Source organism: Cavia porcellus, unplaced genomic scaffold, assembly GCF_034190915.1.
Source record: "Cavia porcellus strain 051 isolate PalLab524CR breed Dunkin Hartley unplaced genomic scaffold, mCavPor4.1 scaffold_38, whole genome shotgun sequence".
NCBI lineage: Eukaryota > Metazoa > Chordata > Mammalia > Rodentia > Caviidae > Cavia > Cavia porcellus.
In genome coordinates this window covers 11194071-11219780 of record NW_026947521.1, presented here as the reverse complement: position 1 = coordinate 11219780, position 25710 = coordinate 11194071, and the positions used below count along the sequence as shown (strand labels likewise).

Genomic DNA, 25710 nt, shown 5'->3' with positions numbered 1-25710 from the left:
AAAGAATACAGAGAAAATGGAGCACTGTAGAATGCTCACCTAACATGTCTTCTTCAAGAACTTGCCAACCTAATAATTCAGTGTTAACTCCATTTCACTTTGATTCAGTTGGAACTTCCAAGATCTCTATGATCCTGTGCATACGTTCAACACATCCCCCCTGGTCATATACAAGTTCCCTAGGTTGGCCTACACTAAGGCAATTAAGAAGCAGAGATCAAGAGAGTGCCAAAGACAAGTTGAGGCCTTCAAAAACAGGCACCTAGAGGCCTTCTTCCCTCAATGAGGCCCTACTTCCCAGCAGTCCATTCTAGTCAATGAATAAATCCTTTTCTATCTTAATGCATGAAGCGCTTTTTCTCTGTATTCTTTTGGTACTGGTCTATGCCACTCAGCATATTTTTCTAATGTGATATATGCTACCCATGAATCATGATGCTCAAATTTACAGCATACTTGTCCTTCTCACCCATGTGATGCCAAACTCTAAAACCTACCCACACACTGTTCCTTAGTTTGATCATTCCAGTCCTAGTATCTCAGCAGTCTCTATAAAACCATTATCTGCCCTTCCTGAACTGAAGAAGGGTGCCAGCTCACCTGGCGCTTTCTAAGAGCTTAGCTATGTAGGTTTCCTGCATCACAGGCAGCAGGCCACTGTCCATATGAGGCACTGAGCAAAACGCAAGAGAATCACAGTTGAGAAAAACAGTCTTGAAATGGAGCACTGTAGAATGCTCAATTCTATAATGAATGGCAGATGATAAGACAAGCAAGTAAGAAAGAGGACTGAAGGAGCAAAATGAACAAATAAAATCAACAGCTTTCACACACAGGAATAAAGAGTGATAGGAAATGAGGTGGCAGAGCTCCATCTATAACAGAAACAATAAAACAGGAATAAATTTAACAAGAGATGTGACAAACTAGACATTTAAAAAGACATAAACAAATGTAATAATGTCTCCTATTCTTAAATAAGGTGACTTATCATTACAAGTTCAACATAATCATAATAAAAATATAAGTAAGCCAATTTTAGAATCAGATGAGCCGATACCAATGTTCACATAGAAAAAACAACCATCTGAGAATAGCTTCAAAACAAAAAGAGTTAGGAAAAATAACTGCAAGGAAACACTATCCTTATCTGACACTGAAACATACTCTAAAATCTTCATAATTAAAACAGTACTGTGCTAATGCAGGGACAATCAGACCAACACAACAGCACAGACACTCTGGAATCAGCCCATAATCAAGGGAACTCGGAGAGGTAACACAAATGGCACCTTTGGCGGCTCTGGCAGGGAGAAGCTGCCTAAGAAACGGGGCTGGGACACTGGGCAGTCATCTGTGAGTGGAGCTGAAGATCATCAAGGTCAGTGGCTCAAAGGATTCATGCGATCAGAGTGGGCTCACCTGGACACCAGGGAGACCTCCAGTGGCTTGATGTCCCCCATGTGCCCAGCTTTTTGGGAGTACAGGACACTGTAACAGGGTCCAGATTGACAGTGCACATATTTTGGGGGTCGTCATTCTGACTACTGCAAGTGCTGTGCACTTCAGAGTGAAGTGTAACAGGCCAGGCGTTGAGTGAACTGGAGCCATCAAAGTCCCTGCCAGTGTCACCATTTGTCCTCAGCACCTGAGCAACAGCCCCAGACCCTCTGATCTCTGATGCCAGACCCCTGCCTCACACCAGCCTCACCCACCCTGACCACATGCTCACTGTGCTTCCCTCGTCTTCACTTTCTGACCTGCTATTTTCATGATTAATAATGGAACACTCACTTATACTATTCTCATATTTATTATTTCTTAAGTACTATTTCCCCACTCTCTTATCTACTCTATTTTTGGATTATTTCCTTCCTATGCAGAACACTTGCAGATAATCCTTTCAGGATAAGGCTGTAATGACAACCTCAGTTTACATTTATCTTTAAAAACACATTCTCTCTTTAACTATTTTCTGATTTCAGCTCTTCCTCACACTGTGTCATACACTGGTTTGAGGCCATCCGGTACATTCCTGTCCCTGTGATTATATCCAGCTCTTTCTTGACTCTTATGCTCCTGTCCTCACTCGGTGGCCTTCCGTGGCACAGTTCCATCTCTTCCCGATGCCTTCGATCTGTGAACATTCATTTCAGTGGCCAGACCAAATGACCTACTGCAGAGGGCACAGAGGTCCACCGCAGGGTCTGGCTCGTAGATGACTTTCTCTCTGTGTTCTGTAAACTGGATTGTGGACTCCTCTCTGCCAGGCTTCATGGCTGAGAATGTTGTGCCATCTGGACAAATACAGGGCCCTCAGAGAAGCGAGACTGGTGCGTGGCACAATCCTGGAGAAGCACACGAAGGGACTCAGCAGGCAACAGCCCTGTGCAGAGCCAGTCTGTCCCCACCCGCACTGAGCATGCCCACTCTGGGAGCCCTGGGTTCATTCCTGCTCACATGGAGATCAATGAGAAGTAGAAGCCAGACAGCCATGGACCACTGTCCCAACACGGCGGCAAGGGCACAACGGGAGTGGAAAAGCGTAAGGACCCATCCTGGCAGACAGATGGCGAAAGAGTTTGTGGGAGAGAAGCTCCCAGAGAGCAGGGACTCGAAGGATCAGAAACAGAGAAGAACCACTCGAACCAGAGGAAATGGACTGTACAAAAACATTCAGGAAGAAATGTTCACCAGTCACCAGTCATTCAAGAAATGCAAATTAAAATAACACTGAGAGTCTAGCTCACTCCAGAAAGAATGGCTGCCATCAAGAAATCAACCTACAACAGATGCTGGCAGGGCTGTGGGGAAAGAGGAACACTTCTCCACTGCTGGTGGGAGTGTAGACTGTGGAAATTAGTGTAGAGAGTCCTCAAAAAACTAGGATTAAAGGTCCATTCAATCCAGCTATTCCCCTTCCAGGTATCTTTCCAGCAAAATTGAAAACAATGGCAATATATGTGTACCCATGTTTATAACAACACAATTTGTAACAGCTAAATCTTGGAAGCAACCCAAATGCCCATCAACCATGGAATGGATAAAAAAGATGTGGCCTTTCTATACAATGGAATATTGCTCAGCTACAAAGAAGGATAATCTTGAGGCTTTTTCAAGGGAAATGGAGAGAACACATGATCATACTCGTAAGTGAAATAAATCGAACTCACATTTGTAAATATCATATAGTCCCCCTAATGTAAAAAAAAAAACTGAAAGAGTAATAAGATCCAAAATGAACAATAGATATTGTGATAGTGAAAGACAATGCTCAAAAGAAAAGAACAACTGGGATGGGGGAAAGGAGAGAAGGAAGAAGGAAAAAGATACATGAATATACATATGATAGATAACTATACTACAAATCTGTTAGTTCATCCAAAAGACCAGTTTGTGCTTTCATTGTTTGGCCATTTTTTCTCATGCCTAAATCTTATAACCTGAACAATTACTTCTAAGATGCAATATACAATATGTTAATTACTGTTAATTTCCTACTTTTAAAAATATATTGTATCATTTCTACCCTTTTTACTGTTTTGTTTTTAAAATAAAAAAAGGAAATGGGCCATAAAACACAAAGTGCTGGCATACATCTGTCATTCCAGCACTCAGGAGGCTGAGGCAGGAGAACTGCTATGATTTCGAGGCCAGTCTAGGCTTTAGAATGATGTTCCAGAGCAAAACTCTGTCTCAAAGAAAGAAAGAAAGCCAGCTACAAAGCACCATGAAAAGAGCCCAGTGATGCAGAGCACGTGAGTGCCCAGAGAATCACATGCCAGGAGAAGCCAGCTACAGAGGGGGCCCGAAGCAAAGAAGTGTCCTTCCAGGAGAGGCCCACACACAGGCAGCCAGAGTGGCCCTGAAACTCCCCAAACACAAAAACGCTCTACTCCAGGAGAAGGCAATGCTTTCGTTTCTACTTCAGCTTGAGACTATTATTTCCTGACATTCCCGTTTTATCAAAGCACCGGGAAGCAGATTCACTTTGAATTTCAAATGGGAACGGCATTGAGGGTCCCCCACATGCACCGCAGTCTACTGTGCAGGACATCGTCACAAAGTCAGTCCCACAGGGCCTGTGCCATCCTGCTGTGTGCCCTCTGATGGAAAAAGACCAAGGGTAACTCTGTGGATATTGGTTGGCCCTGAACTTTGGTTTTTTTTCAGACAGGGTGTCACTATGTAGCCCAGGCTGATCCAAAACTCACTATAAACCCAGGCTAATCTTGAACTCACGGCAATCTCCTGCCTCAGCCTCTGAGTGCTGAGATAACAGGTATGTGCCAACATGCTTCCCTAAGTTGTTTTATTAATGTGTTTTTGGTTTTGTTTTTTTGAGATACAACATCACTATGCAGTTCAGGCTGGCTTTGAACTTACTGTGTAGCCCAGGCTGGTCTCATTCTTGCAATCTTCCTGCCTAACCTCAGCCTTCTGAGAGCTGGGATTACAGGCAGGTGCCACCACATCTAGCTGTTTTATTGTTACTGTGAATATATGTAAATTAGAAAATAAAATTATTACAATGACTCAAATGATTGTCATAGCTCATTTCCACACACAATGCATGAGACGTAGCATTAAATCTTCACACCCCCTTCAAAGTAATGAATCATGAGTGTTTTCTTTTCTCAGCTCTGTGTGTTTATCACTGCAGGGTGATCCGAGGGCAATGAGAGCCCACACAGCAACCTAGATGGGCTTTAAAAGGTGGAGCCATTTGCCAATGGAGGCTTCCAGCAATTTAAGGAAATGCTGCACGTGAACAATTAAAATCATATATCAGGAAGCAAAGCTCATCCTATCTTATCAAATTACACCAATTCTAAAAATAGCTCCAAATATTTAAAACCTGGATTCTAGTTCAGAGTAACATTGAATTCTGGGGATAACACTTCCTTATGGTTCTATTTAATAATCACTAACATTTTCAGTGCTCACAATGCTGCTGAAATGGATACAAAACGCTGCTGAAAAATGAACAGCATGACAACCGTTGTCTTTTACTTTACAGGAAAATCATTTACAATGCCTATCATAAGCTTATAAATAAAACTTAGTTCTATCAAGAAAACACAGCTGAACAATTTGAGAAGCTGCGGTTTCTACTTACATCTGGCTTGGAATGCTGAAATATCTTCAGGGGAAGCCTCAAGTCTCCCTTAGCCAAGGTCACTAAGTACTCTCGTAGCAGCTCACTGGCCGCGCCAGGAGAGTGCTTCTCACAGCGATGCAGGAAGGGCACCATCCACTGGTAGGCACTTGTCACGTACTTGTCTTCGGAGCACTGAAAGCATAATGAGCCAAAATGAACAGAACAAAATTAATTGCTGCATCTCATCATCTCAGACGAACTGCGATGATGACAACTCGGGATAACCAGAGAGATGTGGAAACACACAGTGGCAAAGCCCCATGGAGAGGGTGCTGCAGAGCCAGCACCCTGGGGAGTAGGTAACCAAAGCACCATGGTGGCCCTGACTTCAGACGAGACCTGGACCGCAGTCCCCAACAGTCGGCCCAACTCTGGAACACACATATGGCTGCCACTCCTTGGCCACGAGGTCCCCAGGGCAGACAGACCCACCTGGAAGGGCAAGTGGGGCAAGAAGAAGAGAGAGAACATGGAAGAGAATAAGGAAAGGGGACAGAAAGGCACAGAAAGAAATAGGTGTTCCAGAATTCTGAAGACAGCAGCTTGATAGGTAGCAGGGTAGAGAGTCTCTGAGAAAAACAACTCAGACGCTAGAATTTAACACCATGGAGAAGACCAGACGAAAGGAGAGGGATTCTCGTGACAGGGAAGAAACTGAGGAAAAAGAAAAAGAAAGAAAGGAAGCAAAAACATGGATAAAAGGCTGGAACCAGACGCGCTCACTGGGACCAGTCCCGTGCTGTGCTGGGCATGCCGTGGAGTCAGACAATTCATGGTCGCACTAAAGCCTTGACCACCGATAATAGGAGTTGTTGAGTCTGGGGCCCTTGGCAGGAGGACGTGGCACAGCATAGAGTGTAGCCAAGGTGGAGAGCTGCATTAATTCATGGTGAATGCTGGAAATTGGGTCTCGTGGTAGGGGCTGGCTGAAGGACATATGGGAATCCGGTAGGATAGGCCTGAACCCGGAACCTCAGGGGCGTCAATCAGTCACCGCTGGCCCAATGAGGACTGGTGGGACATGCTTGGGCTGAGTCATGTCCCTGGTCGGGACCCAACGGCCAGGGACGAAACTGTCTCGAACCTGTGATATCCGTACAGCACAGACTAACGTGTTAAAGGCACTCTCCCGTTGACTGGCTCAGAGAAGAGGGGCCAGCCCACATTGTCCCTGCATGCACTTCACATAACAGCAAACTGGAGAAGGCAGCAAGCCCCCAGCCAGCACGCTTCAGAAAAACCACAAGCAATAAGGAAAGGGCCTGAGACCTCCACCATACACCTGTCTGAAAGAAACCAAAAACAAGGCAAGAGAAAGAAATAAGAAAAAGCCTCCAGCCGCTGACTCTGAGAAAGTAAGTCCAGGAGAGGTAAATACAGAAGAGAACCAGTACAGCAATCGTACAATATTGGCCACAACATCAGCGGACATAAAGAAATACATTCATGACCTCATAGATGAACTTAAAACTGAAATTCTAATCCAAGTGAGGCAAGACATAAAAAGATTAATAAAAGAAATGCTAAGCCCCTCTCAAGAAGACACAGATGAAAAAATGGAAGGACCCAGAAAAAGAAGAGAAACCTTTGGTGAAGAATATAAACAAAACCTAGAATACATGAAACAGATCCAAAGAGATTACCAGGAAATTTAAAATGCCATTGAAAGCTGGCAAAATGCCCTGACAGAAACCAAAGTGAGTCTTTCAAAATTTGAAGATAGATTTGCAATGTGTGATCATGAAAGAAAAGACCTCTTAAAAATAACAAGGAACCAGGAAGTAGCAATACAAAGGCTAGAAGATGACAAGAGGATCGATAACTTAAGAATAAAAAACATGAGCAAAGAAGCAGGAGTAAACACAAATGAATTACAAAGGCTATTCACAGAAATAATTAAGGAAAACTTCCCAAGCATAGGAAAAAGAAATGATATCCAGATAAATGAGGCATATAGAACTCCGGCCAACTACAACCAAAAAAGATCTACACCCAGACATATAATAATCAAGATCCCAGAAATTCACCACAGGAACAGAATATTAAAAGTGGTCAAAGAAAACAAACAGATTACGTATAAAGGAAAATCCATCAAAATAACAAAAGACTTCTCAACACAAACTAACAAATCAAGAAGAGCCTGGAGTGAAATAGTCCAAGCCCTGAAAAAAAATAAACTCCAACTCGGATTGATGTACCCTGAAAAACTCACTCTCAAAATTAAAGGAGAAACAAGACGTTTCCATGATCATGAGGAACTGTGCGAGTTCATGACCACCAATCCAACCCTACAAAAAATACTGAAGGACATTCTAGAGAGAGATAGAAAAAAATGCCAGGATTCCAGCAGCCATGGCAGAGAGGCCCCAATGAACAGGGCAGACAGTGGAATGAAGGAAAAAAGTGGACAAATAATAGCAGAAAAATAGAATAGCAGAGATGAGGTAGAGAAGGTGGGCTATAATCTCTAATACAGACAGCCTTGATACACTAACAAAAAGAAACACAGGCAGAGTAGATGAGGAGGCAGGAGCCATCAAGATGCTCTGAATAGGAAATATACTTAACCGGAAAGAGGGTTAATAAACTGAAAGTCAAAGATGAGAAAACGATGCTCTATGTGACAGGGATATTTGATAATTGATATTTGAGCTGAGTGTCTGCAGCTGTGCACTTGTCTCGCTTTTGAGATATCTCTGGCCTCATAGGCCAGTACAGGCCTCAGCCAGGACCAGTGATTCGTAGAGGTTCACTTACTATGAATCAACTCCCATTGCCAGGCAAGGGGCCAAGGCCTAGGACAGACTCACAAATATAGAAAGCCAACTAGTTAATTTTAAATGCTGCACAGAGCCTCTTTGTAGTGGTCTCCAACACCCAGCAGAATGAAATTACTTATCCTTTGCACTCCACAAGATGCCAGGCTTTCTCCAAATTTCACAGCCCCTAGAGAACCTCTAGTTTACCATCAATACTATTATCTACCCATAGAACCAAGATTTCCTAAAAATCTACTATATGCCAAGCACTACTGCAGACACTAGGACAACAGTAAGGAGCCTTTGTTTATACAAATACACACTATACTGCTATTTAACTTGTTTTGGTCCTTTAACTCCCAGAATGTAAAGGTGTTGAACGCACTATCTCTTAACTAAATTATAAACACCATGAGAGTAGCATAAAACTTAGATGCTAAATATAATTATCTTAAAGAGTTTGGCAACTCAAACATATCATAGAATCAGTTCATACCCCCCATTGCTATCAGTAAAAATGAAACCAGTCATCATGCTTGCAAACAAAAAGAGCCAACCAAGTGTTTGTACCTAAATTCTTTTTCCTTTGTGCTTCTGATAAACCCACTGGAAGTACCATTTCACCTTTTCCCTCCCCAAATTTCTTTTCTTTCTATCTATACTCAGCTATTCCCCCAACTAGTGCAAATACAACATTCATTTTCTTTCTTTCTTTCTTTCTTTCTTTTTTGTTTTCTGTCTTTTTCTTTTTTATCGGTACCAGGGATTGAACTCATGACCACACACTTGCAAGGCAGGTGCTTATGCCACTGAGCTAAATTCCCAGCCCCTAACACTCATTTTCTATCTAGGAATATTTGTGCTAGAACTTAGTAAAAAGAAAGAAAATTCAACACAAAGGAAAATAAGCTACAAGTTACAAGAGAACATTGTCACAGCTCAAGTGAAGTACAACCTCTAACACAAGAAAGAGGTTCAAGCATACTGTTATGGTTTGGATAAAAAAAAATGTCCCCCAGAAAGCTCATATGTTCAGAGGATGGGTTTTTGGAAGGTGATTACATCATGGGGCACTAACTTCAAAACAGATTTATCCAGTGATAAGTTCAAGGCTGAATGGGCTGTTACGAGGTGGGACCTCGAAGCAGATCCCTGGGGGCTTGCCTTTGAAGAGTTACCTTTCCTCAGCCTTTCCCTGCCAGCTCCTTCCCATATGCAATTAGTTGGACATGATGTCTGCATCTGGGAACCAACCTACTATGGACAAAACTTCTGAAGCTGTGAGTCAAAATAAATCTCTCCTCCTTTAAATTGCACATATTAGGCATTTTGTTCCAGCCAAAGGAAACCAAGTAATACACTGAGGATCTTCAAGATTCCCACCAGTTCATTTTCATTTATTTTAAAGAGACTAAAACACAATAAAACCAATTGGAACAAACCAGTGTAAGAGACACAGGCCTAAAAACATTATAAAATCAACAACAGATACCATGATGCCTTTTGATGTCTTCAAAATAGCTGCAGATAACTTTGGACATAGTAAAAATCAAACAGAACAGAAACAATAAAAATAAGACAATGAATTCCACACTTCAAACCAAGCCAGTAGTAAATCCAAAATTGCTACCATAATGTACCTTGCTATCTTTGAAAGAGCTTCTCCTGCCATTGGATTTGACATAATCAAAGCAAACAAGAGAATAAAACCGAATCCAATAAGGCAATGGAAATGATATAGGACTTCAAAACAAGACCATAGGGAATCGATGGCTACAACCCTCAGAAGGAGACCACCCTAGATGCCACACTGCGTACCACTATCTTTTGAACCCATGATCCCACCACTGGCCCTAGACCTGCAATGTTAGCGAAGCACCAAAGCATCACAGGCATCCAATTGCATTTCACCTCCATAGCTATCACAGCCTGTATTTCTCTGGATATGCCAGTCTCTTATGGAGGAAGGGGGGGGGTGCAGGAGGGATGAGGCGGGTATTCCATACCCCAATGTGGGCTGGTACTTCTTGTTTGCCAGCCCACATGCCTTAAGGGGTTAGGGTCTGTCTATTCCCAGTCAGGTGGGGCACCATGCATGGGGATGCTTCCCAGACTGGTTTTGCTGGCTGATATGTCCTTTGTTATCTCTACCCCCTGTCCAGGAACAGCGCTGACTCATGGGGAAAGGCTGGGGTCAGCTGCTCCAGTGCAGTGGGACTCCATGCATGGCGCTGCTTCCCACTGGATTTGCTTGCTGATCTCCCCACCAGTTCAAAACAAAACAAAACAAAAATTGAAAAAAACCAATTAGGACTTGAATTTCAGCACATGCAAACATACACATTAATAACTCTACAATATGCCGAGCACTATTCAACATCACTGATGGGGAGAATTCCTTAGCTGTAACATGGCATCCCACGATACAACAGAAACCATCAAAAGGCTCAATCTCCACACGGCTGTCACAGAGAAACCCTTTCCACTCTTATACCAAATGGGCAGAAGCCACCAATATAAAATTCTAGACAGAGTTCCCCCAACTGCTCTGTGTCCCTACTTTTGGGAGATCAACTGAAAATGCATGGTTTCTTCATGCTAGACCATGAAAATTTTTTTCATTTTACGGAACTGGCAAATACAAAGGTGTATATATATAATTTACTACATACTGCTTTTGATACATATTCATTCTTACATGGTGTCTTACGTTACAGCACATTACACAAGTTCCTCAAGGGCAAAGGCCATGCCTTCCATACTGTACCTCCTATAGCACAGTATTCAGCACATATGGTCACCGAGAACAAAATAAAATTATACACTACTACTACCATCCCCCCCCCCAATTCCCTGCTAGACAAATGGCTGCTTGCCTCACTTTTCAACTTGTGATTCCTAGGCAGCTGGGATTGTATACTATATTCACTTATCTCCTTGAACAGCTGAAACTAAAGCATAACTAGTCAAGTCACAGGAACATAAATCTTGATGCAACTAAATCTAAGCCTCATCTTCTCAACCTATAGAAGCAAAAACATAATTTTGAAAGTCTTTCATTCAAAATTAAAATACTTCTGGAGACATGTCAAGAACTGAGTTAGGCCTTGATGGTACTGAACTAAAAGTCATGGTCATTACCTAGAGTTAACGGAGTCCAGTGATAATAATTTGAATTTGTCTACCATGCTTCTGTACTCAGCCAGATGTTCACTGTAGTCTATCTACCTTGGTTACTAGGTGCCAGTATTTCATGTGCTTGCAGTATGTGAAGTGATAAGAAAGGAAAGGAAGCAGGGGATGCCTGGGACTGTGGACAAGACTGTCAGAAAAAGAAATGCTAAAGATGGACAGGAGAGACAGGTTGCTCCTGCCCATAAAGTGCCATGAACTACTTTTCACTTGAGAATACCATAGATTTCTAACTATTATCTGGAACTATTAATTGTTTTCATGAGCAAAATAAAGTGGAGGTATCCTCACACATCAAGAATCCAGTTTTTCTCATTGTGTGTGTGTGTGTGTGTGTGTGTGTGTGTGTGTGTGTGTGTGTGTGTGTGTTTATTAGGAAACCAACTCAGGACCTTGCACTTGCCAGGCCTGTACTACTGCCACAAAGCAGCCAGTTTATCACATTGAATATTAGATGACAGTCACTTCTGACAACTCAATAAGCCAAAGAAATAAGTATCAAAGTAAAAGAAAAAAGAAATATGCAAAAAATCACTTCAGTCATTAATTTATCTGCATTTTCTACTTCTCATCTTACTCATGAGTTTACAATAACAAAATAGACAAACAGAGAGGTAGCTTAGGGGTGAGAAACAAGGGTACTTTGTTACCTTGATATAAGTAAAATAGATAATTAGCCTCTACAAAGCTAAGAATTGGTTGTAAAAGTTTATGTTCTTAGACAACAGGATTTTAGAGAAGGATGTCTATAAATCACCCTGAGGTAAAAATCTATTTCACTTACCATGTATTTAACATGTTACCATTATCTGTTTAGACAAGGATTAGTCCTGAAATGAGTAAAATCTGCTGCCTGGATGAGGTACTGTTAAAGAAACAGTAGGCCACAGGGAATGATTTGCTGAAATGGTGAATTAAATACTGTTACAGGAAAAGCCTTCACTTTTATTTGAGTCTACAAAATTCAAATCAATCAACATTAACCACTGCTTATACATAACCATTTTTTAAAAGAGATTAGACATTTCAAATTTTATTTTAAAGAGAACAAAACAGAACAAAATGAAATAGTAAAACCAATTAAAGCAAAACAATTAGATCAATACAGGACTCTAAAACAAGGTAACAGAAAAATCAACAATGGCTACCAAAATTCCTCATTATCTCTAAAATAGCTGTCCACACCTTAAGACATGATAAAATCAAGTAAAACAGAACAGAATAAAACCAATCAAAGCTTAAAATGAAAGTGATATTAGTCTTCAAAACAAGATAAAGGAGATCAGAAATGGCTACCATAATATATCTTGTTAGCTTCGAAATAGCTTCCGTATCATGAGTTTTTGTTTAAATTTTCACTTAAGATTGCACAGTAGGTAGACATATACTTGGAACCTACATTCTTCAATGTCCTTACTGACTTGGAATCCCCAATCTCCAATGTATGTACTCAGTGAAAGTATTCTTGGATTTCTTATTCACACCATTATTCCTATTCTGGGGAGAAAAGCGTGCACGCACACACACACACACTGCTATCCCCATAGAACTTACAATGTTATGTTATCTCCTCCTACAGTATAGCCATATTAGCATTGCTACAGTACTAGTAATCCTATTTGTCTGGTCAACTAACTCTCCAACTCTCCAGAAAATTTCCTGCTTCTACACAGCAAGAGATCTCACAGCTTTGTTAAAATTTTTATCTGTCTTAATATTCCTTTCCTCTGGCTGAACGCTAGCATTATTGCTCCTCCAAATGTGAAGATTTCAGTTAGCACTCAGAACTCCATGTTCTCCTTTTCAAAAATTGGACACTATCTCATTTTCTTATAGAATCAAACTATGTCAAATAGTTTTTAATTTTTAAGTATGTTCAAACCTGTTGCCCATTAAACACATTCCCAACCAGTGCATTCATTCTCATTCACAGCTAAATTTGTAGAACTTTTAAGCGTTTATTTCTTCCCTTCCCACTAAACTTTCAACCTGTTTCTAAATTTTACCTAAGGCTGTCAATAAGGTCACTGGTGACTGAGAGTACTGAAACACAAAGGATATTCACCTTTCATCACCACCAACACAATCTAAGGCTCCCTTCTTGCTCCTATGATGCACCCTTCTCCCAATCTTCCCATTACTTCTCCACATGCTTCTGTCTTGTAGTAGTCTACCATTCTCAGTTCAACCATTATCTAAATAAATGACTTCCAAGTCTATAGTCCACATCTGCCCACTGTTGGTGTTTCTGGCGCAGTAAAAGATCAAAGTATAACAGTAAAAAGTAACCTTTATTCCAAGGACGTGGACAGGAGTCCATAACTATAGGCAGACTGGAACCTTGGGTATGGGATATATATATATATATATATATATATATATATATATATATATAAAACCTCTGTCTGGGGGTGGTGCTTAGGGAGGGCATTGATGATGCGTTAGGAGTTGATTGGAACTTTTTTTCACATGCCCTGGAAAAGGAAGAAGGAAGTTGTAATAGGGGAAGGAGGAAGTGACCTTAAGGTAAACATCCTCAGATTCCGTCTCCCACTGCCAATCCTGTAACTTATTCTAGGCAAAACTTCATTCCTGTCTTTTTATTGTTAGGAACAGGGTGAAGTCTTTCACTCTGAAGAGTGCTGAAAGGGGGCACCATCTTTTGGGTTAGAAAGGTTGATGGGATATCGTTGATGTCCATGTGGAAGCTGGTACCAGATGTTTTAGCCAGGACAACTTTATCATTGGTAATGTCTGCATCCTAGATTAGAAAAACAAAGAGACAAGGTGCTATTAGGAGGCAGGCACTATCATATTTAAGGACCCAAGAGAGGTAGAAGGAAAGGTGTCTTTGATTTAAATATGCTATTCCATCAGCGCACCGTGAGGCAGAATCTGAAAAATAAGTATGGGGTTAAGAGGAGTGAAGTTACCCATCCGAAAGGGTAAAAGTTAAAAGTGTAGGTAGGTTGGGCTTGTCTTTGGTCTAGGAGTTGAGCTGAAAAGAATAAGAAGCATGAGAAATATAAGGCCTGATGATTGAATCATATTCAGGAAATTACGGCCCAGGGGTGGGGAGGGCTGTGGCTGTATCACTATATAAGGAACATAAGCACATAGATCTACAGGGATCTCACATTTAACTAAACAGCTGAAGGTAGAGAGAACATGAAGATGATTTTATGCATGATCTGGGAGTCTTTAGGAAAGACTGTCAAGATTCCTGCTGTAAAAAAATACTTAATAGAATTTAAGGGATTAGGAACCAAATTGGATAACAAAACATGAATTAGCCCGAGAGTTGTGGCTGTGAGGCCCTGGTGAGATGGAGATGGGTGAGAGATAGCAGATGAGATGATCACTCAGGATGGTTAGATTCAGGGTTGGGAGGGTACTGCTTAGCTTGAGTGATGTGGAACCAGGATGGCAGTCCAGCAACTTTGACCGCTGCTGGGGTTGCCAAGAAGACAGGCAGCGGTCGCTCCACCATGGTTGTAATCCTTGGGATGATTTCCTGTGACAGGACTTTAGTAACTATATCAGCAGTCTCCCTGATTGTGGGAAAGGTTTCTATCCATCCTGAAAAGTACAAACAAAGGTGAGAAGATATTTGAGAGTTTTGTGGCAGGGCATATGTGTAAAATATCTACTTGCCAGTCCTGGCCAGAGATGTATCTGCGAAATTGATGAATAGGAAAGGAAGCAGGTGGTATGTGTCCCTGACACATACTATATAGAGATGACATATGTAAGTTGTTGAGACCTCAAGAGTGTCTCAGTCAGTCTACATAAACACAAAGGAATAAAAAAAAAGGCATTTTTGAGATCTATGACTGTAGAGTGAGTGGTGGAGGAATGGATATGAGAGAGCATGATGTAAGGGTTTGGCACCACTGGGTGGATTGGGGTAACAGCGTTATTGATTACCCTAAAATCCTTCACTAGACGTTAAGAGTCACAGGCTTGAATACCAGAAGAATGGCAGTATTACAGGGTAAATGGGTAGGTTCAAGAAAACCATTGTCTAAAAGGTGCTTGATCATAGGTTTAAGTCCCTGTAAATATTTGGGAGCTATGGGATATTGGGGAACGCAAGGAAAAATTGAACGGTCCTTAAAACAAATTAAAATAGGCATGGCATGGGTAGTGCGGGTGGGATTGGAGGTATCCCAAACTATGGGATCGACCAGCGAAGAAGGTAGGGGAGGGGATGGCTTTGTGGTACACTATGAGAGTGGCTGGAGGACAAGAGCTGTAGAGAGGGAGAAAGTAAAGGAGAATTTAAGCTTTTGAAGAAGACCCCTATCTAAAAGGGGTGTGGGACATGTTGGAATTGCTAGGAAGTTATGGGTAAAGAAGAGAGTCTGGAACCTGTGTGGAATAGGCCCTGTCTGCAAAGGCTGCATAGCTTGGCCATCAACACCCACTATAGAGACTGAGCTTAATATAATGGCCTGAAAACTCAGGAAGAACACTATGCATGGCCTCTGTGTCCACAAGTACAGAGAATGTCTTACCTAAGACCTCCAGAGGGACTTGGGGCTCTAAGAAGGATACCTTAATAAGGTCATTCATTTGTCATACACATATTTAGATTTCACAATTTTATAAGTACCTCCTGTGCTGTTATAATGTCTAATGCCATCTGATTTTTGGAGAATGGCCTGTTTTATTAATTTTACCTTTTTATTTAGGAGAGAGATCAGCTGTGGTGTCAGTTAAGGCCAGTTGAGTATAGTTAATTATGGCCCCAATATGCATCATAGAACATTTTTCTGGAAAAGGTCTCATGGATCCCAGTAAAAGGAATCTAAAAAGAATTTAGTAGTATATGTGTTATGATGCCTTGGGGTTTGGCACCTTTTTGTCAAGAATAAACTTTAATCAAAGCATGCACACTCAAAGTATAAAACATATAATCAAAGCATGAGCAGTAGGGCTGATGGTTAAGTTTAGAAGCTGCTTTTAGGTTATAGCAATTGGAACTCATTGGCTCTTAGGTCCTTTGTGGATGGATATTACATAAATTTTTGTTTAAAAATTATCATTTGATGACCTCATATTGACTTGATTTGAATCTCTTGGCTGGAGCACAAGAAAAAGGCATATGTCTGGATCTGAAAGAAAACATTTATCATCATAAACAATCCCAATTTTATATATGAAGGCATGAATATACCATCAGATCAGCAACAATGAATAGTCATAAAAACTTCAGTTGGGATGTCTCCCATAAGGTTATGGAGATTACTGGGGCCTCTGATTAATGAACAAGAGCTGGTTAAAGTTACCAGGTGGCCACTTTTTTGTCAACTGAAGTTCTGTCCAATGTCGCCTCAGCCCAAGGGATTTTGTCTAACCAATTCTAGCATCATTTTGATCAGCTGGCAACCTAGGTGAAAGCATGTTTTTTTTTAAATCTATAACCCAAATAAACCTTGATTAAATGATCTGAAAACGTAAAAGAGAAGGGAAAAAGATCGTTGAGCTCAAATAAAAAGGAACAGTTGTTTACAGAGCAGGCAAATGGACAAACAATGTGTTCAGTATGAACAGACTGGACAAAAAGACACCTGTGATGAGCGAGGAAGGTCCTTGTGGCATGCAAATTAGTGGTGGCAAGTAAACAGTTTCAGAGGAAAAAATAGGTAGTTCACAGGCAGGGTAGCTTGTCCTGGGAGGGGCTCTCAGGAGCTAACGCACTCTGCCCTCTGAGTCATGGCACCATGATGTTAGTGTTTTTGGCGCAATGAAAGAGCAAAGTATAAAAGTCCAAGGACGTGGAGAATAGGCATGTGAGAGAATAGAACGTGACCATAGGCAGTCTGGGTTCCTCTGACTGGAACATGGGAATGGGATATATATATATATAACCTCTGTCTGGGGGTGGTGCTTAGGGTGGGCATTGATGACAGGCGAGGAGCTGATTGGAACTTTTTTCTGCGTGCACTGGCAAAGAAAAAAGGAAGTTGTAATAGGGGAAGGAGGAAGTGACCTCCAGGTAAACAGGTAAACCTGATTCCGCCTCCCCACCCCCCACTGCCAATGCTGTAACTTACTCTAGGGCAAAACTCTTTTACCCACATCTGAGAAAAACTGCCACACTGGCAGTATAAACACCTGCCTCTTGGAAAACTCAAAGGCACATCACATTCATTATATCTAAAATTAAACTCATGCTCTTTTTGCCCACTAAAACTTACTTCTTTCCAAGTAAAAGATACTACCAACCATCTTGCTACCAAAATCCTAAGGAATCTTTAGAATCATCTTTGACATGTTCCTATCCCTCACCACCACAGGCAGTCCATTAACAAATTCTATTTTGTCAACTAAATCTTTTCACTCCATGAACTTTTTTTCACCTCCATAATCCCACTCCAAGTGATCACTGCAGATAGTTACAACAGCCCACTTAGAAGCCATCACCATCACCTCACCTCCACACGGGCACACACAAATGTTTTTCCTTGTGTGTATTACAATGCACAAATTTCTTATCTTTATCCCAGTCCTGAAAGTGAAACCCACAGCCTTCACTCTGAGCTACACCTGGACCCCTTTTGAATGTTTTAAATCCTGAAACAGAGTCTCACTAGGTCGTTCAGTTGCCTAGACTGTGCTCCAACTAGTAATCCTCCTGCCCTAAGCCTCCCACAGTGTTTGGATTACAGGCATACACCACCATACCAGCTAATACCTTACCGCTACTAGAATTTAAAATTTTTTAAATTAAACAACACATAAATAACTTAATTACATGTATTCCTTCCCTATCTCATTCTCACTAGAGTGTCAACTTTACCAAGCCACAATACAAGCTTTGTTTACCTTCATTGCCCCAACACAGTGACCAGCATGTAGCATATACTCTGTAAAAAGGTTTACTGAACTATTTAGTCTGAAATTCATTTTATTTGGCAAACACAAAATAACTTACAAATCTCAGATCTAACTTTGTGTTTATGTTCTTGCTTTCAAAAGTTGAAGCAGTTAATAACCTATTTTAAAATATGTAATTCTGAATCTTCCATATATTAAGTTAATGAAATAGAGTCTAATTCTAATGACATTTCACAGCTGAAACCATCAGATTGTCTGGCATGGTGGCACATGCCTGTAATCCCACTACTTGGGAGGCTGAGGCAACAGGATCATAATTTCAAGCTCAGTCTGGACTCCATAGGTAGCTCAAGGTCAGCCTGACCAATATAGCAAGACCCTGTCTCAAAAAATAAACAAATGCGGGGCTGGGGACTTAGCTCAGCGGCATAAGCGCCTGCCTTGCAAGCAGGCAGTCATGAGTTTGATCCCTGATACCAGTAAAAATACAAAAATACAAAAAAAATTTAAAAATAATAAAAAAAAATAAACAAATGCTAGCCGCAGGACTCCATTTCCAGCCTGGCAGAGCTTTCTCTGGCTTGGGGAATGTGCCACAGCTTCCCGCCAGGAACAGTGAGCCTGGCCTAGCCTCAGGGGCGGACCTCTCTCTCTCTCTCCCTCTCTCTCAAACACAAACACATGGAAACTGAGTAATGCACTCTTGAGTAATCAGTGGGTCACAGAGGAAATTAAAGAAGAAATTAAACAATACCTACAAACAAATGAAAACACAAATACAACTTACGGGAATCTGTGGGATGCAATGAAAGCTGTCCTCATAGGAAAATTTATTGTACTGAGTTCCCACATGAGGAAAACAGAACGAATACAAATAAACAACCTGTTGCTATACCTCAAACATCTAGAAAAAGAAGAGCAAGTCAAGCCCAAAGCCAAAAGAGGAGAGGAAATTATAAAAATCAGAGCAGAAATCAATGCAATAGAGACTAAAAAAACAATCCAAAAAAAAAAAATCAAAGAGTTGGTTCTTTGAAAGAATAAATAAAATCGATAAGTCCCTAGGCAACCTTATTTTAAAAAGAGAAGAAAAAGCTCAAATTCATGCGATAAAGAATGAAAGAGGCGAAATCACTACAGACCCTATAGAAATACAGAAGATCATCAAGACCTATTTCGAAAACCTCTACTCTCAAAGGTTTGATAGCACAGAAGAAATAGACAGATTTCTAAAAGCATATGAAGTACCAAAGCTAGTTCATGAAGATGTAAAACTGCTGAATAACCCAATTTCTATTAATGAAATTGAAATGTAATTAAGTCCTTACCTACAAAGAAAAGCCCACGCCCAGACGGATTCACTGCAGAGTTCTACAAGAAATACAAAGAAGACTTAATGCCAACACTTCTCAAACTCTTAAATGAAGCTGAAAGGGAAGCAATCCTTCCTAAATCATTCCTAGAAGCAAATATTACTCTAGTACCAAAGCCTGAGGACTCAACTGAAAAAGAGAACTACAGACCAATCTCCCTAAGGCACATAGATGCAAAAATCCTCAATAAAGAATTGGCAAATAGGATGCAGCAAATCATCAAGAAGATCATACACATGACCAAGTGGGATTCATCCCAGGCATGCAGGGATGGTTCAACATATATAAATTAATAAATGTAAATCCATCATATCAATAGACCCAGAGGTAAGAATCACATGATCATTTCTATAGATGCAGAAAAAGCTTCTGATAAGGTCCAACATTTATTTATGGTAAGAACCTTGCAAAAAATTGGAATAGATGGTCTTTACCTCAATATAAGAAAGGCCATCTATGACAAACTAACTGCCAGTATCATACTAAATGGCCAAAAATTGAGGGCCTTTACTTTAAAATCAGGCACAAGACAAGGATGTCACTTATCACCACTCCTATTTAATATAGTACTGGATACACTAGCCAGAGCAATTAGACAAGAGAGAGAAATAAAAGGCGTAAAGATAGGAAAAGAAAAAGTTAAATTATCATTATTTGCAGATGACCTGATACTCTACATAGAAGACCCCCAAAATTCCATTGACAGACTCCTAGATATAATAAATAAATTCAGCACTGTGGCTGTATACAAAATCATTACTCAAAAATCAATAGCATTCCTATATACTAACAACAAAATCAAAGAGATAGAAATAAGAGAAGCCATACCCTTCACATTAGCTACCAAAAAAATGAAATATTTAGGAATTACTCTCACAAAAGAAGTGAAAGACCTATACAGGGAAAATTATAATACACTGAAAAATGAAATGGAAGATGATCTCAGAAAATGGAAAGACATCCCTTGCTCATGGATAGGAAGAATAAACATTGTGAAAATGGCCATTGTCCAAAACTGTTATACAGATTCAATGCAATTCCGATAAAAACACCATCAACATACCTCATAGATCTCAAGAAATCACTCCTAAAATTCATCTGGAGCGAGAAGAGACCTAGAATAGCAAGGACAGGTCTGAGCAGCAAAGGCAAGGCAGGAGGCATCACAATCCCTGACTTGAATTTTTACTACAAAGCAACTGTAGTAAAATAAACATGGTACTGGAATAAAAACAAAGCCGAAGATCAGTGGAATAGATTAGAAGATACAACCACAACTACAAACACACTCAACCACCTTATCTTTGATAAAGGGGCCAAACATGTTCACTGGAAGAACTACAGTCTCTTTAATAAATGGCTCGCCATATGTCATAAACTAAAACTAGACCCATGCCTATCACCATGTACTAAAATAAAATCTAAATGGATCAAAGACCTAAATATTAAAACAGAAACACTAAATCTATTGGAAGACAAATTGGGTAAAAACCTTGAATACATAGGAGTAGATAGAGAATTCATGAACAGGACTCAAATTGCATGGGAAATACTTCTCACAGTCAATAATTGGGATCGCCTCTTATTAAAAAGTTTCTGCACGTCAAAAGAAATCTCCAACATAGTGAAAAGAAAACACACAAACTGGGAAAAAATCTTAGTGAACTGGCCCTCAGACAAAGGACTTCTGTCTGAAACATATAATGAATTAAAAAAATCAGACCCCCAAAATTCAAAGACCCAATCCAAAAATAGGCATCTGAGATGAATACACAATTCTCAGTGAAGAAGCACAAATGGCAAATAAATACATGAAAAAATGTTCATCATCATTAGTCATTAGAGAAATCCAAATTAAAACCACACTGAGATATCATCTCACTCCTGAAAGAATGGCCAAGTTCAAGAAAACCAACAACAACAAATGTTAGAGAGGCTGTGGGGGAAAAGGAACTCTCCTGCACTGCTGGTGGGAGTGTAGACTGGTGCAACCATTGTGGAGGTCGGTCTGGAGATTTCTCAGAAAGTGGGACTGGAAGTCCCATTTGATCCAGCTATTCCACTCCTAGGCATATTCCCAGAAGAACTGAAAGCATCATACCACAGTGATATATGTGCACCCATGTTTATAGCAGCACAATTTGTAATAGCCACATCTTGGAAACAACCTAAGTGTCCATCAACTGAGGAATGGATAAAAAAGTTGTGGGTTTTTTTTTTTTTTTTTTGTCCTTTTCCTTTGTATCGGTACCGGGGATCAAACTCACGACTGCCTGCTTGCAAGGCAGGCACTTATGCCGCTGAGCTAAATCCCTAGCCCCAAGTTGTGGTATTTTTATACAATGGAGTACTACTCAGCTACAAAGAATTATCACATTAAGATATTTATAAATAAATGGACGCAGCTTGAGACCATACTCGTGAGATAAATCAAACTCACATGTATAAATACCAAATAGTTTCCCTAGTGTAAGAAATGATAAGAATACATAAAAGTGGTAATCATGATTCCCAATCATATTGGTTTGAAGCCATATAATGTTTTCACTCATTAATTGGAATGGTTTTAATCTGGGTTGTTTGATTTTATTGTCTGTAATAGTACGAATAGCAATTTTGAAGAAAACAAGACATCATAATAGCTAGTTCTGATTTAATATCATCTTGTGTTGAAGTTCCATCAAGCTGTTGTTCGTCGGTTTCCATAGGTTTTAACATGTTGTATCTTATTATATTTTACTATATGTGATAGTATAAACAAAATCTTTTATAGGCAAAGAGATAATACAGAAACTGTTGTTCGTTTTCTGTTAGCTGGTTCTAAATACCCCGTAATTCTTACGTTCTCTTGAATGGCTTCACACTGTCTTAATATGTTTGATGCTATAGTATACGAAGTTATACTCAAATAATTCAAGGAAAGAGACACTGGTGACTACTATTATATCAGGTTATCTGGTGGTGAAACACAGTGATGCTTAAATTGTTTAGATCTGACCTGTGTTGGTCTGTTACTGTGTCCTCTTTTATCTCAATCTCCCACTTTTTAAAATTAATTTATTTTCTTATTTTTTAATTAAGGGAAAACTAAATTAAAAAATAGCAGGATATATTATAGTAAAATTTTTGTTTTCCTATTCACCTGATTTAAACCCCAGTATTGCTCTCCCCATCTTGTTCTGTCTGATTTTACCATATTCTGTTTTGTTGGATAGTATGAAGTTTGAGGGTATAGGCAACCACTTTGAAGGCAGTAAGATTTACTCTGATGCCCATTATGGTTTCACTATTTTCTTCTTTTGAAGTCTTGTAAGGTCTCCAGTGTAGGTTTTATTGGCCTTGTTCTGTACTGTTTTGTTCAATTCTATTATACTGATGATATGGGCAACTCTTTTCAAAAAAGCAAGAGGCATAATGGTAATCATTTTTGATCACCTGGTATTCTATTTTTGCATCATATACTATGTCCATCCTTCTGTTCTAACTGACTCTGTTTTGTTTTGTCACATTTGGTTTTATTCTCTTTAAAAAAAAAGTAGTAAGAACTATGGGAGTAATAAAACCCAAAAAGTATAGTTGTTATTGTAAAAAAGAGAGGAAAAGAAAGTGGCCTAAACGATATAACTGCATGTATATTTAAGTGTGTAGGATATAAAAACATATTACTGAGTTTTTTGTTGGATCATTGAACAGAACTGTCTGCAATCTCACTGTATGAATGTCCACTTTGTATGCTTTAATTTTGTAATTTGAACAACTGTTTCTAAGATGACAATATGCAATCTATTAACTAGTGATTTCTTACTGTATATTTTTTTCTTGAAATTCTGTATTACTTATACCCTTTTACTGCTTTTTTTCCTTTTTAAATAAAAAAGTCAACACATGATCATTTCCATGGAAAATAACTGACAGCAGTTCTTTTCAATATTCCTAATGTCCACAGCTATAGAGAGACATTTCTTAAACACACATGAATAAAGAATAGCAACACAAATACACACAGAAGACTAGTAACACAAGTAGGTAATATCCTATCACAGTTAAGTTCCCTGAGAGAGGGAACTCATTCTAAAACACTATTTGTTTTAAATTCACAAAGAAGTAAATTCAGAATATTTGCATTGCACCACAAATAGAGGTATCTCTTCTGTTCTTTCAGGCAATACTCAGAAAATGTTTCTCAAACTACGTGAATAAGAATTCCTGAGGATGATTTCCACAATAAAGATCCCCAGGGTTCCAAATCCCTCATTCTCAATAAATGTATCATAATGCCCAGAAAGTGGTGACTACACAAATAATCACTTAGCCATGCTGATACTGGCTAAAGTAACCTGCTCCTATTTAAGATCTAATCTTAATATGGCATTATATACTACTACTGATGTGTTTGTGGAGGATTTTAATATAAAAAAATTCTGTTTTAGCTTTTCCATGATTCACTTAACACCATAAAATTACCTTCTTTTATGATATACAACAAATGTTCATGAAATAGTTCTTGAACTACTAAGAAGAATCACATACATCTTATTTACAACCAGTAAAAGTACATTTTATAATCTAACTACTGGGCAAAACCCAAAAAACTTAAATGCACATTGTTGTTCTGGTTCTCCCAAAGACTCTTGGCTTCAGAGAAAAGTATCCCCACATCAACAACAGGTATCTAAGCTTAAGAGATCTGTTCATGTCTGCAACACCAGAAGCTGACAGAGCCCTGAACAGTCACCACTCCCACACACGGTCTGGTGAGTATAAAACTCTCTATTCTGTCAAAAGTTTCCTATCAGGCAGGATTTAATTAACCTAGTAGTACTTCAGCAAATTCATAATTATTTTATTTAAAAGATCCTTTTTCTTACTGGATCAAACACCAAACTTTAAACCAATTGAGGAAGTGAAAACACAATTCAGGATGGCAAAAGTGATCTGCATCAACTGGAGCAAAGAACCACTGAAAAATTTACAGAAAAGAGATTTTTAGAATGTCATTAAAATTATAAAATTCAGAAATCCTAAAGAAACTTGTATATGAAAAGAGAACAATCTGAAATCAGGAAACAATGCTTTTGGCCACAAAACTGAGTAACTTTTCACAGAAATTCAGTAGGGGCAGTAAGAAGTAGATTGTACATGACACCAAAAAACAAAGATGTGTTTGAAAATGTCTCAAAAACATAAATCAGAGAAAGGACAAAAGAAAGAGGCATTGTTCAGATCAACTCTTCCACTGAGAATAACTGAAGAAACTAGATAAAATACAAAATATATGTGTGAGGGCAATCAAAACAATAAAGAATTGAGAGATGAAGACTCACAGCAAGAAAACCCAGAGGCTGCCTGGTGTTTGGAACTCCTTTTTGATCACAAGTATTGGATTCTAAAGGCAACACTTAGCCGGGCATGGTGAATCACGCCTGTAATCCCAACACTCAGGAGGCTGAGGCAGGAGGATCGAGTTCAAAACCAGCCTGGGCTACAAAGTGAGCTCAAGGCCAGCCTGCTGTACTGCCTAGAGAGACCTTGTTTCAAAAACACAAAAAAATAAAATTTAAAAAAAATAAAAGCTACGCTTAAGAGGCTGAAATGATCACAGCTTTTACAAATCCAGGATCTGCCAGAAAATAAACTGGGATTAGGACTTGTCCAAAAGGCAGGTAAACCCCTTAGAATGTAGAGTAGGACCCAAAAGGACTATATCCAAGAAACAAAGTACCTTAGCTCACAGGGTTGAAAGTTTAGTTTTAAATCATCTCAATCCCTGAATGGATTAACATGCCCTGAGATTATTAGTGTCTCTAACATAATCACCTACCAGAAGCATATGTAAATTCTTTCTACGAGAAGACAGTACCATGCAGATCATCCCTTCATATTTAATACCAAGGACTCAAACACAAACAAACATATGAAAAGACAAGTAGCACCAGAATTCAGGAGACCCAAAAGATACAAAAGCAACCCCCATTCCAGGAATACATATTATGAGAGGATTAAAAAAGAAACAGAAAGGCAAGCTGGAAAGCTCAGCAAAATCCCAAAAACTACAGAAAAAACAAAATGGAATTCCAGAACAGAAAAATTCAACGGGTGAAAGTAAGAACTCAATAAATGGAATGCTGCCCCTGGACAGTGTATGAAATCTAAAAAAAACTGTTGCTGTTGTCCTAAACAACCAAAGCAGGACAGAGAATCTGAAAAGCATAGTTTTTCTGAACCTATCAGAAAGAGATGTATGCAAAGAAAGCTAAGTGAACTAAATTCCAATGGGACTAAAGAAAGATTTGAAAGGAATGGCCAAATACCTTCTAAAGCTGATGAAAGTGATCATCCCAAATACCAGAAACCCAAAACACAGTTCAATGCAATGAAAAAA

The 25710-nt window shown here is 39.5% G+C and overlaps 1 protein-coding gene across 15 annotated transcripts in view; it reads right to left on the bottom strand.

Annotated features, from left to right (window-relative positions):
• Positions 1-25710, bottom strand: part of LOC106025320 (NBAS subunit of NRZ tethering complex-like) — a 107120-nt gene that overhangs the window by 70726 nt on the left and 10684 nt on the right. For all 15 annotated transcript variants that reach the window (XM_063243461.1, XM_063243460.1, XM_063243467.1 and 12 more), the window contains exon 2: positions 5120-5293. In XM_063243461.1, the coding sequence (XP_063099531.1) occupies positions 5120-5254 (135 nt within the window). In that variant the 5' untranslated portion in view covers positions 5255-5293. The remainder of the gene's footprint in view (positions 1-5119; positions 5294-25710) is intronic.